The 16,209-nt window shown below is 42.3% G+C and overlaps 2 protein-coding genes across 6 annotated transcripts in view; one reads left to right on the plus strand and one right to left on the minus strand.

The window, feature by feature from the left end:
* Positions 1-936: 936 nt before the first annotated feature.
* ubxn2a (UBX domain protein 2A) lies at positions 937-9,236 on the minus strand. 4 transcript variants are annotated; one of them, XM_083790422.1, is made up of 7 exons: positions 9,102-9,236; positions 8,577-8,637; positions 6,638-6,749; positions 5,529-5,638; positions 4,904-5,041; positions 2,664-2,825; positions 937-1,319 (listed from the first exon to the last, which is right to left on the minus strand). In XM_083790422.1, exons 2-7 carry the CDS (start codon positions 8,618-8,620, stop codon positions 1,136-1,138), a joined length of 750 nt encoding a protein of 249 aa, XP_083646548.1. In that variant the 5' UTR covers positions 8,621-8,637; positions 9,102-9,236; the 3' UTR covers positions 937-1,135. The 4 variants fall into 4 exon arrangements, with proteins under 4 accessions (XP_083646548.1, XP_083646550.1, XP_083646549.1 ...); XM_083790424.1 differs by having other exon boundaries at positions 938-1,319; positions 6,638-6,735; positions 9,102-9,138; XM_083790423.1 differs by having other exon boundaries at positions 939-1,319; positions 6,638-6,741; positions 9,102-9,166.
* Positions 9,237-11,391: 2,155 nt separating this feature from the next.
* The window catches only part of atad2b (ATPase family AAA domain containing 2B), a 636,500-nt gene continuing 631,682 nt past the window's right edge, over positions 11,392-16,209 (plus strand). For both annotated transcript variants that reach the window (XR_014570787.1, XM_083791050.1), the window contains exon 1: positions 11,392-11,603. Coding sequence is in view for 1 of the 2 variants with exons in the window: in XM_083791050.1 (XP_083647176.1) it covers positions 11,505-11,603 (99 nt within the window). In the remaining variant the exon portion in view is untranslated. The remainder of the gene's footprint in view (positions 11,604-16,209) is intronic.

Here is a 16,209-nt window from a genome sequence, read left to right on the forward strand (position 1 = left end):
GCAAATTGATCAGCACCACACTTTGCATGCTGCCAGTAAGCCAAGAAAATCACTGTCCACTGTCCCACATTCCAAATGAGTTGAGTCAATATCAAAAGGTGATGTGAAAACACTGCAGACTATTGATTGGCCAGAGAGAATTGTCACAACCATGGTGTCATTACATCATGACAGACTCCAATATACTGCATGGAGGATCTTGAATAAATACTGTGAAATTAATTAAAATTAAGCAACTGCATGGTCTATTTTACACTTAAAATGTTATCGGAAACAGTTTTTGTTGGAAGGTAAAATGGATATCGTTCCTAGACAGTACATTAACTTATTTAGCACTGTCCTACCAAGAGGGTTGGAAAGCGTCCTACCTGCAGTGCAAAAGTAAGTACAGTAAAGCAAGTAGTCAAGTTGAACCGGTATATTGGAGTGGAAAAGCACAATGACAAGGTGGCCATGCTTAAGCTGTTTTTCTTTGTTCCTTGGATCAAACCAATGAGTGTGGTCAGGTCACTGCTTTTAAAATACCTTGTGTCTAAAATGTCCTTTATTCTGGCAGTTATCTAGTACTTCTGTGCAGTAGGTTAACATCGTCCCCAGTGGAGGAATACAAAGTCTATATAAGTAACATCAGGGCATTTGTAATGTCTGTGAATATGGAGATGTGTGTTATTAACCCATTCTGAACGGGCACCCATTTTGGTGTTGGCATCATGTTATGCTTTAGCTATTGAAAAATAGCAGATCTACAAGCTCATATCGCGCCACCGAGTGGCGCGATACGAGCTTGTAGGTCTGCTATTTTTGAAAAAAAATCGAAGAACGACTGACATTTTTAGAATCTGATCTCAGGTCAGAATGGGTTCATCAGACCAGTGTGTGTCCGGCGGAAACCTCGTATGAATCTGATCTCAGGTCAGAATGGGTTAACCGAGGCAGTTTCCGACTGGCTGGTGGGCAGGGGCAGGTAACCCAGGCCAGACGTGAACGCAGAGAGGTATTTACGATGCCACCGCCTCAACACAGCATCCATTGTTGGACGAGGCAGGCAAAGGGGGAGTAGTTGCAGTTGGAAGAGGGGGACGGGTTCAGCGGGGCTGAATGGGGCATGCCGTGGTGTGTTATGGGGCCCTGTTGGTCATGAGTGTCCGAAGGGAGACTGTGTGTTCAGGGGCCTCTGGACGATGACTGCGTTGCCCAAGTCTGCCTCCTCCAGACTGAGTTCTACCTCGCTGAGCTCTCGGAAGGGAAGGGACGTCGTGAGGACGAAAGGCGGGCAAGTCCTCTGGCAGCGTGCCACGAAATGCTGAACATCACTGATCCTATATAGACAGACAGAAAGAAAAGAAAGAATGAATGAATGAATAATACATGGGGTAGTCATTTTTAACCCATTCTGACCTGAGATCAGATTCATACGAGGTTTCCCACTGGACACACACTGGTCTGATTAACCCATTCTGACCTGAGATCAGATTCTAAAAATGTCAGTCGTTCTTCGATTCTTTTTAAAAATAGCAGACCTACAAGCTCGTAGCGCGCCACTCGGTGGCGCGCTATGAGCTTGTAGATCTGCTATTTTTCAATAGCTAAAGCATAACATGATGCTAACACCAAAATGGGTGCCCGTTCAGAATGGGTTAATACTATACTATGCTATGCTATATTGAGTTTCATTTTGACTCCTCAATGGCTAAGCGTTCCCAGACAAGACACGCCACTCTCCATCAGCAATATACACAATTTCTCTTTAAATCACAATGTTAGCAACATCATTTATAATTAACAACAGCCCCACATACATACATACATATGCAAGCTGCCATATGGAGACACACACGAGCACTTGCACTAGCTCTGGGTTAAGAAGGTCCCTGCACTAAACCCGTTATATAAACTCTGCATCTCAGTTATGCAATCCCTCTCTGGGGGATTTTATAGATCCACCCCATTGCTCCCTCTCTCAGATGATGTTTTCTGCAGGCCCATGCACTATGGCAGATGATAACATGCACCATGCAGCACTAACTAACTATGCATGGGCCTCACTCACTACTCCATAGTCTACAACGCTAGGATCAGGTATTACATCATCTCCAACGGCTGACCCCTTGCATGCACGCGCACACACGCACGCACGCACGCACACACACACACACACGCGATGATTGTGTATGCTTGTAATTTGCCAGCCAGGCCAGCCTCAACCTTTTCTAATCTTGCACTTATTCTTTAACCCATTCTGAACGGGCACCCATTTTGGTGTCAGCATCATGTTATGCTTTAGATATTTAAAAATAGCAGATCTACAAGCTCGTATCGCGCCACCGAGTGGCGCGATACGAACTTGTAGGTCTGCTATTTTTGAAAAAATCGAAGAACGACTGACATTTTTTTAATCTGATCTCAGGTCAGAATGGGTTAATAATGAAACTGTCAGGATGTAATAGACATTTTTTTTATCTGATCTCAGGTCAGAATGGGTTAAATGAAAGATCCAGTTAATTATGTCCCTACTGAGTGTCTATCTATGGCCTACGGCTGTATGCACAAATACAGGGATTCACATACAAATTAAGCAACCCAGTCTTCAGTTTAGTCATTCCTACTAGCTGTTGTATCAGATGTATATTAAACAGCTTTAGCCCAGAAAGAGTTGAACGCACCGATGCGATAGGTTGAACCTCTGCACTAGCCTCCTGCCGTCGGCCAACCAAATCTGCAGGGAGGTGACAGGGAGGGCGTGGTCCAGTGTTACCATGGGGATAGGAGGAGATTCTCCATCCTCGTGCACAGATGGTGACCTGGCCACCACTCTGGGAGCAACGCTGGGGCAATGGACAGACAATTAGAGATCAGACAGTCAGAGGTCAATGATCACCCTGTACTACAGACCTTACTTACTCAGTTGGCACACACACACACACACGCGCACGCACACAACACACACACACACACACACACACACACACACACACACACACACACACACACACACACACACACACACACACACACACACACACACACACACACACACACACACACACACACAGTGTCTGTCTCTAGCCCTCAGTTTATGAATTAGATGCCTGAAGCAAGACCGCCACCTTGTGGTGTTGAATGGTATGACATGCCATTCAACACCACTGCTGCTGTAAATAATATTCTACATTATATACAGCAGCTATTGTACAGTAGAATATTACAATAATATGCGAGTTTTGCAACTACTGTATTACTATGCTTGCACTATACTACTACTACTTGCTCCATGATCTATTTGTAAACAGATGTTTTCCAACATATTGCAATAACACTAGAGGTTGTATAAAACAAATATCTTATATCAAAATAAATGCATATCAGAAATATATGTGAATAATTGCTTTGAAAATACTATGTTGTAAAGAAAAATCAATAAACATATGTTTAAAATACATAAATGAACGAATGAATGGATGAATGAATGAATGAATGAATGAATGAATGAATGAATGAATGAATAAATGAATGAATGAATGAATGAATGAATGAATGAATGAATGAATAAATTAATACATATCCCGCACGGCAAACAGATCAACATATGGAATGAATTCTGTACTGGCCATATATGGAGCGTGTCTTGAGTGTACAGGGTTTGGTGAGGTCAGATCAACATATGGAATGTCCTAACAGGTCAGCTCCATACATGGAGATCTAAGGGTGGCAGCGGGGGCAGTGTCTTGACTGGGAGACATCGAAGAGGAAGGACATGTGGGGAAGAATCAACACATGGCGTGACCATATATGGAGGAGTGATGTCACGAGGCGTGACCATATATGGAGGCGTAATGTCACGAGGCGTGGCCATATATGGAGGCGTGACTGACTGGTTTTGCAGGTTTTCATAGTAATCTGTGACCTTCGGTCGCAGATTAACACACACATTGATACATGTCATCAACAAATAAAAATAACTATATATACAAAGGAGAAAAAGTTAAAATGACGACAGTGGTTGTTGGCCAAGTGTTAACCCATTCTGACCGGGCACCCGTTTTGGTGTCAGCATCATGTTATGCTTTAGCTATTTAAAAATAGCAGATCTACAAGCTCATATCGCGCCACCGAGTGGCGCGATACGAGCTTGTAGGTCTGCTAATTTTTTTTAAATCGAAGAACGACTGACATTTTTAGAATCTGATCTCAGGTCAGAATGGGTTCATCAGACCAGTGTGTGTCCGGCGGAAACCTCGTATGAATCTGATCTCAGGTCAGAATGGGTTAAATAGCTTGCACGGGGACGGAATTGGGGAGATTACTACTACTCAAGTGTTTCCGTTTCCCCTGCTCGGAGGAGGCGCGCAGACGCATTAGCTCACACTAGCTATCTTCCTCGAGAAACGTTTATATTTCGATCGCGATGCAATGAAAAATCTGAAATCAGATCCGAACCTGTGTGTCTGATCAGCACAACGGACAGCGCCATAGTTGTCGACTAAAGAGCCAAGAATATCCTCGAGAGAGAGAGAGAGGGGAGTTCACACGGGTGAGATTTTTTCCTACTCAGTCTGTGTCTAGTAGGGCTGTTGGCAGTTCAGAAACCTGTCCACCAGTGACATCATCATAGATTTCATCATCGCAGATTCCTTTTAAACAAGATTTGTAAAAGATTTTCGATGCCTTCCATTTTCGCATTGCAACTTTTCAGGAATAGAAAGCCTGCAGTTTCTATTAGCTTGGATTCCCCATCGACGATGTCACTGGTGGACGGAAATGCCCTATGAGACACAGACTGAGTAGGAAAATAATTGTGCTATTTTATCATGAACATTAGTGAAGATAGGTTGAAACGTGGTGAAGTGGTCCTTTAAGAGACGCAGCATGGGTGACTTCAATCTGTGGCAGGTGTGTATTTTACCTGCCAAGCCGGTACCCTCGCCCACTGAAGGGATGGAAGACTTTCTTTCTGGGGACGTATGTTTCCTCTGTCAGATCTTCCACGTTGATCTCCAGCTCCTGCTCCTCCGCTCGGCTTTCCCATTCAGTCGGGAGCTCCCTGAATCATAACAAATCAAAGACCAGGCAAGCTGTCATGACTTTTACAGATAGATCAATATGACAAATGAGACCTTTAGTGTATGCTTTGTCTGGGGCTGTGATCTCTTGGTGTGACTTTTTCACCCTAGGCCGTAGGTGACTGATGGGTTTAATTGATTAATTGACAATCAATTATAATAGATTGCTGCTAAGGTATTGTGCTTAAGTCATAGTCGATACCTAGCAGCTTAGACACAAGGAGGCCCTCATGCTCTAGGCCCCATTTATTAAATCAGTTTGTTAAAGCTGGTTTGAGAACTTTAATAATATTGGGCATTTCACTCACATAGCCTACTTATTACTGACTGACGGAGACATTGATTTACTTAAATCGGTGTTTAACTGTGACATACTGTGCTGAAAAAACAAAATAGAAAGTTGTCAAACCTTTCCTTCAAGGTCAAACCTGTGCATGTGTGTGTCAAAAACAATGAACTCCAACCCACCCACGTTTGATGGCCTCCAGGAAAACCTGGTTCTCTGGTACTGAGTAGCTGCGAAACTCCTCGTCGTTCACGGTGAAGCCATCCTTCCACAGCCTCACGACCAACTCTACCTGAAACACAAAGAGAGCCATAACCAGCCGGTCAGTGACTCGGTTTGCAGGCATTGCCCTGCATCACAACCGTCCAGAATCTGATCAACACACCTCCACAGTGGTGGAGGTATGCTGAAAATCTGCTGAGGTCATCAAACTCCATACTCAAGAAAATCATGAAGATGTGAGTTATGCTGCCCTAACAGGTAGACTACATGTAAATAGGCTTGACCAGGGTCCCCGATGTCCCTGGATAAATAGTGTCCCTATTCTAGGAGCGTCATACTAGACAAACATTCTGCATAAAGTGGCAAACATTCGTCACAAATAGGTGGACATGCAGCGAAATTAGCAAACTCACAATGAGTCGTGTTGCGAAATGTTATGACTTGTAGGTCTGTCCCTTTTGCTATTTGGCATACAACACAGTATATACAGTTTAAGTGTTTAAGACATTCCCTTGTTTACGTTCACGAGGGAAACATGAAGGAATGAAAATAGATGAAAAAGGATATAAAGATCCAAGGATAGACTTAACTAATTTCACTTTCTCTTTCAAACATAAGACAATAAATGGCAAAAATGGTCGATCTACATTACAAGCTCACAAAAATAGCTATACATTGCATGGATTAAAATCTTGACTTCCTGGAAAGCTCACACGTGACAAGGAATTATGTTTTTGTGTGATTGCACCAAAATGTGACATGTAAAGAAGTGAGTGGAAAGATTAACCCATTCTGAACGGGCACCCATTTTGGTGTCGGCATCATGTTATGCTTTAGCTATTGAAAAATAGCAGATCTACAAGCTCATATCGCGCCACCGAGTGGCGCGATACGAGCTTGTAGGTCTGCTATTTTTGAAAAATCGAAGAGCGACTGACATTTTTTAGAATCTGATCTCAGGTCAGAATGGGTCAATCAGACCAGTGTGTGTCTGGCGGAAACCTCGTTATGAATCTGATCTCAGGTCAGAATGGGTTAAATAACGGTGGATGTTCTACTCCCCCCTGACCTTTGAACTCCCTGAGGCGTCATTGTGAATCTTCTCCACCTCTTCTAGAAGGTCCTCTACGGAGAACGTACGCCTCATCGAATCCTCCTCCTCTTCCTCTGCACCTTCAACCCTTAAGGGAAGAGCTGAAGTCATTATTCTAATTTACGTAGTCCATTATTTAGGTCCATTATTTGGTTGAACCACAATTTGACAATAGGCTACAGGCAGAATTCGAATGTGACATTTACCCAGTGTCTCAGGGCTAGAGTGACCGGATGGGAACCGCAAGGTTCCCAGTTCGAACCTGGGCTCCCCCAGAGTTAGTGTCGAAGTGTTCTTGAGCAAAACTCTGAACCCCTAATTGCTTCCGATGTGCAGATTGGTGCCTTGCATGGTTTCCTCCGGCATCGGTGTGTGAATGTGTGTGTGTGAATGGTTGAATGTAATGCACATCTCTGTAAAGCGCCTTGGATAAAGGCGCTATATAAATGCACCATTTCCCTTGACTGAATGTTCCATTTACAATGACACATGCACTGCTGGTAGAATATGTCTCAACGTTTTGAAAATAACAATAATAACAGTATCTCAAAATGAGAAACTCATAATAATGTGAAACATTCTCAAAATATTGACTGGTATGACTTAGCCTAACCTATCTCAAGATGAAACACTTTAGAACTCATTATTATTATAATTATTGCGACCAAAGGACGCAGTTAACTATGGAATCGTGCAATTCCCGTCAGTATGTTGGTCGGTTGAGAGAGCACGTGAGAGCATGTGAAATCACGTGACATCATCAGGGATGGAGCATGTGACATCACGTGACATCATCAGGGATGGAGATCCCGATGTCATCAATATTAAGCCCATATATGGAGATCCCTGATGTCATCGATATTGGCCAACAACTCTACATCTGACCTCAAACCTCAAACCCTTAGATCTCCATATGGAGCTGACCTGTCATGACATTCCATATGTTGATCCTTCCCCATCCATCCTTCCTCTTCGATGTTTCCCTTTTGACTGATACCTGTCCATTTAAACTCTAGACGGGCCTGCCCCAAAGTTATTAGTGCAGCCGCGCCCGGCAGCCGGAGAAAACTAGTTCTCAACAGGCCCGGAAATTATGCCAAAGCGCCAGCGCTCGCCCAACAGTCTGCTGTGTGCACGTGACCTCGCCCTTTAGGGTGAGGTCGTTTCTCGCCCTCAGGTGTCTTAGACCTCATTCACACTTAAACAACACCTGTCTTGTGTCTTGTCCGTGTTTAATGGCCGCCCCAATGCATTTCCAATGGAAGTCACATGGTTTGACCAAACAATTTTGTTTGATGGCTGTGTTCTGCCCCCCTCCCCTCCATCAGAGAAACATGTTTGGTCAAACCATGTGACTGCCATTGGAAATGCATTGGGGTGGCCATTAAACACAAACAAGACACGGACATTTACCCTAGCCCCTTAGATAGAACTTTATGTAGACTTAGATAGCATTTTATACAGACTTATAGCATGTTACGTAGACAGCACTAGAATTGCATTTGATGTAGTCATAGCACTTTCTAGTATATTAGTATAGTATAGTATAGTATAGTTTATATGTATAGTTTCATTCCACTGTTACGTTCTAGCTTACGCATATATGAAAACTACTTTTTATGTACAGTATGTGATGTATTGCCAACATGCTTTTTGTTTTTGCTTATTGTAAATCGCTCTGGATTAAGAGCCTCTGCTAAATCCCTAAATTGTAAAGTGTGAATGAGGCCTCACTGGTTATTATTACTACTACTATTTTTATTATTATCCTTTTATTGTTGTTGTTATTATTTGAGGCTTATAGCATTATAGCAGAAAACAACATGGGAAATGAGTCAAAAGAAGTCCTACTGGAAAACTATGTAGCCACAATTACGATCTAGTCGTAGTGAGTCAACCGAGCAGAAATACTCACCAGTTTTCATCTTTCTCATTGCCTATTGTGCCTACGTCTTTCATGATGTTGTGTTTCCCATCTAAAAGAGGAAACATGGGACAAATGTGCAAAGCAAACAATGTGAGAGAAGCCAATCAACTCAGACCGATCATTGATGATGATTGATCGCTCTGTCATGCCTGATAGCGCAGAATCATTTCGCTGATGTTGTTGTTTCACATTCACATTTCACACAACGGAATGCTATAGGCCTACTGATACAAGGGATGCTTTCTCATCTTAAAACACCATTTTAACGCCATGCAATTTAACGCCATGCGTTAAAATCATCACCCATCGAGAAACAAGCATCATGCATGTGATGTTTATTACATAAGGGGCGAGACGAGCATGCATGCAGTGGCTGCATGCTGGCGTAACGCGTTCGCGTTGCATAATATCGGCGACAAAAATTAAGGCGATCATAACGCAAACGGGAAAAAAATACATATACGCATACATTCCTGTATCTAAAGTTCAATTAGCATGATTTTTTTTTTTTACCAGATCGTATTTTCTCATAAATCCGACCTCTGGGTAGTGGTACACAGATGTGCAGTAGGCTACTGGGCTACTGCAGTCGTAAGTTTAGGGCAGCAGTCTTCTGCTGAGCAATATCTGTGACGTAGGCAACACGCATGCCGTACGACTGCATTCTGCAACTGTGTTGGCAACTGCCGTGATAAAGCTGAAACACTTTACACTGCTGACTGCTCAGCAAGTTTTTTGACGAAATCTGAATATATATTTGTCTTCCTAAGCAGCAAGCACTAAGCTATTACATTAGTAGCCTATAAGTAAAGTATTTGTCTGTCTGTCTGTCTGTCTGTCTGTCTGCCTGTCTGTCTGCCTGCCTGCCCCCTCCAAATAAATAAATCAATACATAAATAAATACAAAAGCACATGGGTCTTAGGGGAGATAAATGACCAGAAGGCTGAGAAGGGTGATATAAGAAATACCCCCGTATTTATTATATCCCCCTTCTGGTCATTTATTTGTATTGCAGGTGAGGTGGTCATGGGATAACAGTCTGGGCTATAATGCTTGCATGGCTCAGAGACTGACTTGAGTCTAAACCGATGACTATAATGTGATTCTCATCAAGACGTCACCGTGTGTGTGTGTGTGTGTGTGTGTGTGTGTGTGTGTGTGTGTGTGTGTGTGTGTGTGTGTGTGTGTGTGTGTGTGTGTGTGTGTGTGTGTGTGCATGCTGACTGACAGCAGGTATCTTAACCAACCAACCTGGTTTCTTTTTTATATAGAAGTGTATATTTCAATACATCTCTAAATATTCTGATGAATTGAAAATGGTTGTAAACAAGTGTAATGCTTTATCATAGTGTCGTCCACAGTAACAGTTTTTGTATTGAGTTGTGCTTTCGTTTGAAAGGTAGCTATACCCATTCTGCATCAACACATAAAATGGAACACCTTTGGGAAGTAAAAGAAGAAGAAACAAAGAAAGAAAGAAAAGCATGCCACCCTATATCTATAGTATTAGGCTACTACAATATTAATTTGTATAGGCCTATACTTGATTTAAGACTTTGTCTTAAACTCCAAACAGCCCCCTAACATAGGCTACATTTTCTGCAAGCATTTTCGAATTTATAATTGTAGCCTGTTTTTTGTGTGTGACATTATTGCAGTGTCGCTGTCTATGGTGCTGAAGGGAGCATTTTTTCCGGACGCGCAACCCAGGTCAAAAGTAGGCTACTTCACTTTGCCTCTTATGACAGCACGGCAGACGGCATATTGTACTGTCTTTAGTTTAAACTCATCCACTCACAGAAAAGTGAAAAACGATGGGCTATGTTTCGTTTGCAAAACTATGCAGCATACACTAATACAGAAGCACTTACATCCACAATGAAAAGGAACCACATTTTTCAATTTGAGTAAGGATATATACTGTCGTTTAGCCTACTATTATGGTATACGTGCTGCTGTGCAATAATGTCCGCTTTATTTTACAAATTTAAAACTAAAACGGTAATTGTAAGACTAGTAGGCGGCAGGCCTATTCTATTTTCTCATCCAAATAATCATGTATGTATAGTAGGCACTGTTTTACGAACGCTGTCTAGCCCACGTCTAGCCGGCAAAATGCACCTGCCGGGTGTTATACCGACATTGGTCATCTATTGAATTCTGTGACAGCTTAAGCCTGTTTTGCAATTTCAGCTAATTCATTGGTGGTCAGATGATCATATCATGACCGAGGTCAGACATTGAAGAACGAATAAGGAATAACATGTGTCATACTACATCCATGTTCAAAATACATCTTCTCAGGACAAATAATCGGTATTTCTATTTCATGGGTTCCAGGCAGTTTATATATCTAAATTTGTAAATGCCTGGCAATAATACAAGTGGTTTTTCAACCTTTACCCTCACTTTTACAACAAACAATCTCAAATACCGGACACCACACATTTTCACATTGCCATTCCGGAAAGGCAGATCCGTGATAATGGTGCGCTAGGAAAAGCTGAAATGTTAAAAAAATAAAATAAAAATAAGTGTGGTGTTTTAAATGTTCCCTATTTAGCCTGATCCGGTCTAGAGTTTCCAGTAATTTGAGCATACATTATAAATAACAAAATAAGATACACAGTACACACGTAACGTTCCCGCATCCGCTGTAGACCAATTTTCACAGCAAAGAGCCGCTCGTTCTGCAGTCGCAGAATTCTGATAGAGTCACCAATGTTGGCATAACACCACCTCTACTGGCGAACCCTGCTGGCTGACAGCAGACAGCAGCAGAGCGACAAGAGAAAGAGAAATGGCGGCGCCCCGATGCTACTACTGAGCCCACTAAAGGAAAGGAAGGCAGTGTTTGGAAGAAGCGCTTTTTAGTCAGTGACTGAATAAAGGGGAAAAGGAATAAAAGACAAAACATGGTGAACACAAGAAAGAGGTCGCGACCGACCAACTTCATCTCATCGAGGACCCGGTCCTCTGCGAGAATAAACGAGCCAAACTCTGAGGAACACCATGTAAGATAAGAAAGAAGCAGCTTCGCATTATACTTAAGAGGCGCGCGAGCGTTTCGCTCGACAAAAATAAGTGTCAGGATATTTTTCTTCCAGTTAAAATAAACACGTTGTTTAATTTATTTTTTTGTCGAGCGACAGGCAGACGCTCGCGCGACTTAGTATAATAATAAATGAGCCGGTGGCCGGTGAGCTCCCTTTTCTTTGAACACCGGGGCTACAGCTAGCTGGCTGTGGCCTTCAGGTGTTTCATAGTGAAATATTAACAACAAACACTCTTTTTCTGTGCGTGACACCGACTGAACCTGGTAGACGGGCGATAGATGTGTTGAATGCATTGTCATAAGCTTGGGTTTTGCATTAAAATACGCTAACACTGGTCCATTTTCGCAGACTGGTAGCCACCGTCAACTCGTGGCTACTAGCTGCAAGTTGAGCTTCCTTTGTGTGTGTTTGGGTAATTTTTGCCCCGCCTTGGTGTCTTATTTGTCTATAAAATAATGACTGCTCCACGGGGAGGAGGACACGGTGCGTGTTCGCTGCGGGAAGCACCTTAGAAATGGGAACGTTATTATTTTTTAGCGGTTATGTGCTAAAAAGGCAACGTTAAGGCAGCATTGGGAGCTAGCTGACGAAGCTAGGTTGTTGTGGGGGAAGGGAGTCCAGGTTCACACAGTTCTTGGCTGACCCACGTAATTTATTTAGCGTTAGGAGGAGGTTGAACTCTGTGAACTTATATTGTGTTGTTAATGCCTTATGCCCCCCGAAGCCCACTACCGTATCGTTGTGTGATTTGACACATGGGTCGAAAGGTGCAGCTACAAAAGCCTTTTAGATATTGCAGTATTGATGTTGTGATCCTCTGACCTGGGCTCAGTGACAGTCTTTGTCTGCACACTGTGTGCACACAGGGTCTGAAAATGTAAACAAACATTGAACTTGTTGAGGACAGGAAGCCGTATTTGCTGCGAGACACAACAATGCCCGACATCTTTCATTGCCCTATTAAGATTATTTATTTTAATCGACTTTCGGAGTCTTTAGCTTTAATGGGCTGTTTGGCAAAGTTTTGTGCATTGAGGTTTGAACTGGGGTCTATGTGCTTCAGAACTTTGAGTCTTGCCATGGCTTGCGTCCAGTTGAGTGGAGCGTAAGCCAGGTTGCTGATAACAAATGCAATATAGCCTTTGTATTACGTTAAAATTACCACCGCTGAATGGAATATATGGAAGATGTATATTTTTATTATTATTTAGACTACATACTTTCTACACAATAGATGTGATCATTTCTCCGTATGGTTTTAAAGGTGGTTGTTTTTTGAGGGGTGCTATAGAAATTAGGTCATATGTGCCTCAAATATGACTTAACTTTGTGGCAACACAAACATTAAATGCCATTGCCAAGACGAGCAAATCGGCTAACCAATCACATTAATTCAGTTGTTCATGAGATGATGTATAATGATAAGAACACAGGTGTGATTTATATACGGGTGTGATTTATATATCATTATACATCATCTCATGAACAACTGAATTAATGTGATTGGTTAGCCGATTTGGTCGTCTACATCAAGCAACTGGCTCATTTTTAACATGTTTTATTTTATGTTTTATTTTATGTTGCCACGATCACTAATTCACTATCTAGGCCAATCACATCTATAAAAGAGAAAATAATTTAGATGGATCATGCAATAATTAAATGACTAAACCGCACCTTAATAAAATTCCCCTGTGTGCTTGTCTATTGATGTGTAATGCACCTGATGTTCTTTTTGTCCTGTGTTGTTGCATGGAAACAGACAGACCCCTCCCCAGACATTGCAGACAGGTGTCTGCGTGACAGCAGTGCAGAGAGGCTGTCATGTCAGTGGGGAAGTTAAAAGAGTGTGAAGGACATGTAGCATCAAGAATAGGCTGCTCACTGTTATGATTCATCTTATCTCAGGCTTCCTCTGTTCCTACTCCCTTGTCCCTTCCTTGGAATTGTCAAAAAACACTTGCTCCCCTCCTCAACCTTGAAGTATGAGCCTCTTTATGTTTGGCTTCATATCCCCATTCACATTTTTGGTGAAGGTTGAATACCGACAAACCTGCCCTTTTATACTCGTAGAAATATTGTAAATAAGTGATTGCTTTGTATGTTCTTTTGAGATGCTATGTTGTATTTGTTCCAACAGAACTAGTCTGGCCTTAGTGGCCTAGTGGAAAGTGGTATAGTACTCTGATTGATTCGGACCAAATATTGTTGGACATATTTGGCCCCTTGTGCTCTGAGCCCTGCATGTTATCTGAGGCGAGTTGCATGAGAAAGGCACGCTTTTAGTACATCCATCATGTAGGGTCAAGTGAGGTTGTTGCAAGGCAGAAGACAAGATGGGCTGGTACGCTGGTTGCCAATGGTTACGAGACCAGAGACATGCTGTCATCTTGCTGTCATCTTGAAGTATATAGATAGACTATGTTCATTGTAAGCTTTTCTGACTGATCACTAAATAAATACCTCCAGGTTGTGGAAACAATATGTCTCTTTTAATTTCTCACACTTGCCTAACCAAGCACAAGACCCCCATGCCATTTGCCCCGGCCTAAGACATAATTATAATTCCTGCATGATTTATGCTTCTACCATGAGGTACCAATGGGATAGCGATAGTGATTTATATTTCTACCTAGGTTTTACCCATTGACTGTCGTATAACTGCCACAGAGCTACATAGCAGTGTTGTGCATCTGACAGTGATGCAAATAGGCTGCATCCTTAGACTCACTAAATTGAGAAAGGACGCAATCATGTCACCCTCTGGGGGTCCTGGGATGCAATACTGTACTCAGTACTGTATGAAGTAGGATTCATAAAATGTCCCTGGGACCCTACACCTACTTCAACTAAAAGACCACCCCTTGGTCCTGGGAACCCATTACATTGAAAACCTATTTACATCACTTTTCTTGTTGTTGTTTTTACGAAACCCCAAAGAGATCATGTATACGTTCTCTCGACTCATATTCACTTTGGTACATACATAATCAGATTGTAAAGTCTATGACGCTGGTGAATTGAAGCTTTGTACAATTATTTGAACCGCCTGCAAGCAATAGTACAATACATGATGGCTATATTTTTACCTTACAGGAATCACTAAGGGAAATAAAGTACCTTGTGCACACAGCTGTTAGCTTGAACTTTAGCTTAGGTAATCATTGGCCACACACACTCAACTGTACAATATCAGGCATCTTGGTGCTGTCACAGACACATTTCCACATTGCTGCAAAAATGTTTAAGAGTCTTGCCCTGGGTCGTTAAGTCAAACGGGGTTAAGAAAAAGTGATTCATACTGTTGTAGCCGGTTATGACTGAGTTCTGGCAGTGTCAGAAAGTTTGGGCCATCACTGGAGTGTGGCTGGTCAAGGCAAAGCTGTTGCTTTGCTTACGCTTAAAATAAAGGAATGACCATTGTTTGTGTACTGTTAACAGAAATGGCTAACTTTACAGGGCAAATTCTGTCAATTTAACAGGTTTCATGTTTTCAAGCACAGGGAATCTGTTGCCATCTGCTAGAGCTAGACTACAATATACAGACAGTTGTTTATTGATAAATGGTTGGAGAGTGGCATCCGGATGGTAAATGAGTAAAGTAGGCTACCTGCCCACCACCATGGACACATGGTTCGATTACTCTGCGGTGCCTCCAACAAACATAATTTCACTATGTTCCCCGACTCCTACAAGTTTGTCAGGGTGCTTATTCAGCAGGGAGTGGAACTCCCTAAGTGAAAGGATTCACTTAAAATGGCCTGTGCTCTAGGGATGTCACTGACTCAGAATTGTCATAGACAGTCGAATAGAGGGTATGCAAACTATGCATGTGACATCATCATCATACCCGGAAGTAATGCGGGAATGCCTACTGAGGCGAGGAGGGGATCTTCTGCGCATTCCGTCGTTCTTCCGGGTTCTTGGAAACGCCCCCAGCCACTGTGTTTAGTTTTACTGAGGTTAGGTTAATAGGTTTAGTTATAGTTTACTGAGGTTAGGTTTAGGTATGGTTTTACTGAGGTTAAGGTTAGGGTTAGGTTTAGGTATAGTTTTACTGAGGTTAAGGTTAGGGTTAGGTTTAGGTATAGTTTTACTGAGGTTAAGGTTAGGGTTAGGTTTAGGTATGGTTTTACTGAGGTTAAGGTTAGGGTTAGGTTTAGGTGTAGTTTTACTGAGGTTAAGGTTAGGGTTAGGTTTAGGTATGGTTTTACTGAGGTTAAGGTTAGGGTTAGGTTTAGGTATAGTTTTACTGAGGTTAAGGTTAGGGTTAGGTTTCGGTGTAGGCTGTCAATCACAGCGACTGGCCAGTCACAGCGCACCCTCTACGTCACTCTGTACTCAACCCGAGGAAGGAACCATGCTCGGCTCGCCCTACTGAGTGGCAAAGAACTACTTTCTGGCCTTGACAGCCCATACATCCAAACAGAAAGGTCCTATTTTATTGTATTAAATTACTTTAAACAACATTAAATTCACTTTGTCACTCACTTTGCCACTCGATCTGCCATTCACTTTATGCATGCGCATACCCTCTATTGGATTCGTCCGTTCAGTATGACAA

Source organism: Protomyctophum parallelum, assembly GCF_964188405.1.
Source record: "Protomyctophum parallelum genome assembly, chromosome: 19".
Lineage (NCBI taxonomy): Eukaryota > Metazoa > Chordata > Actinopteri > Myctophiformes > Myctophidae > Protomyctophum > Protomyctophum parallelum.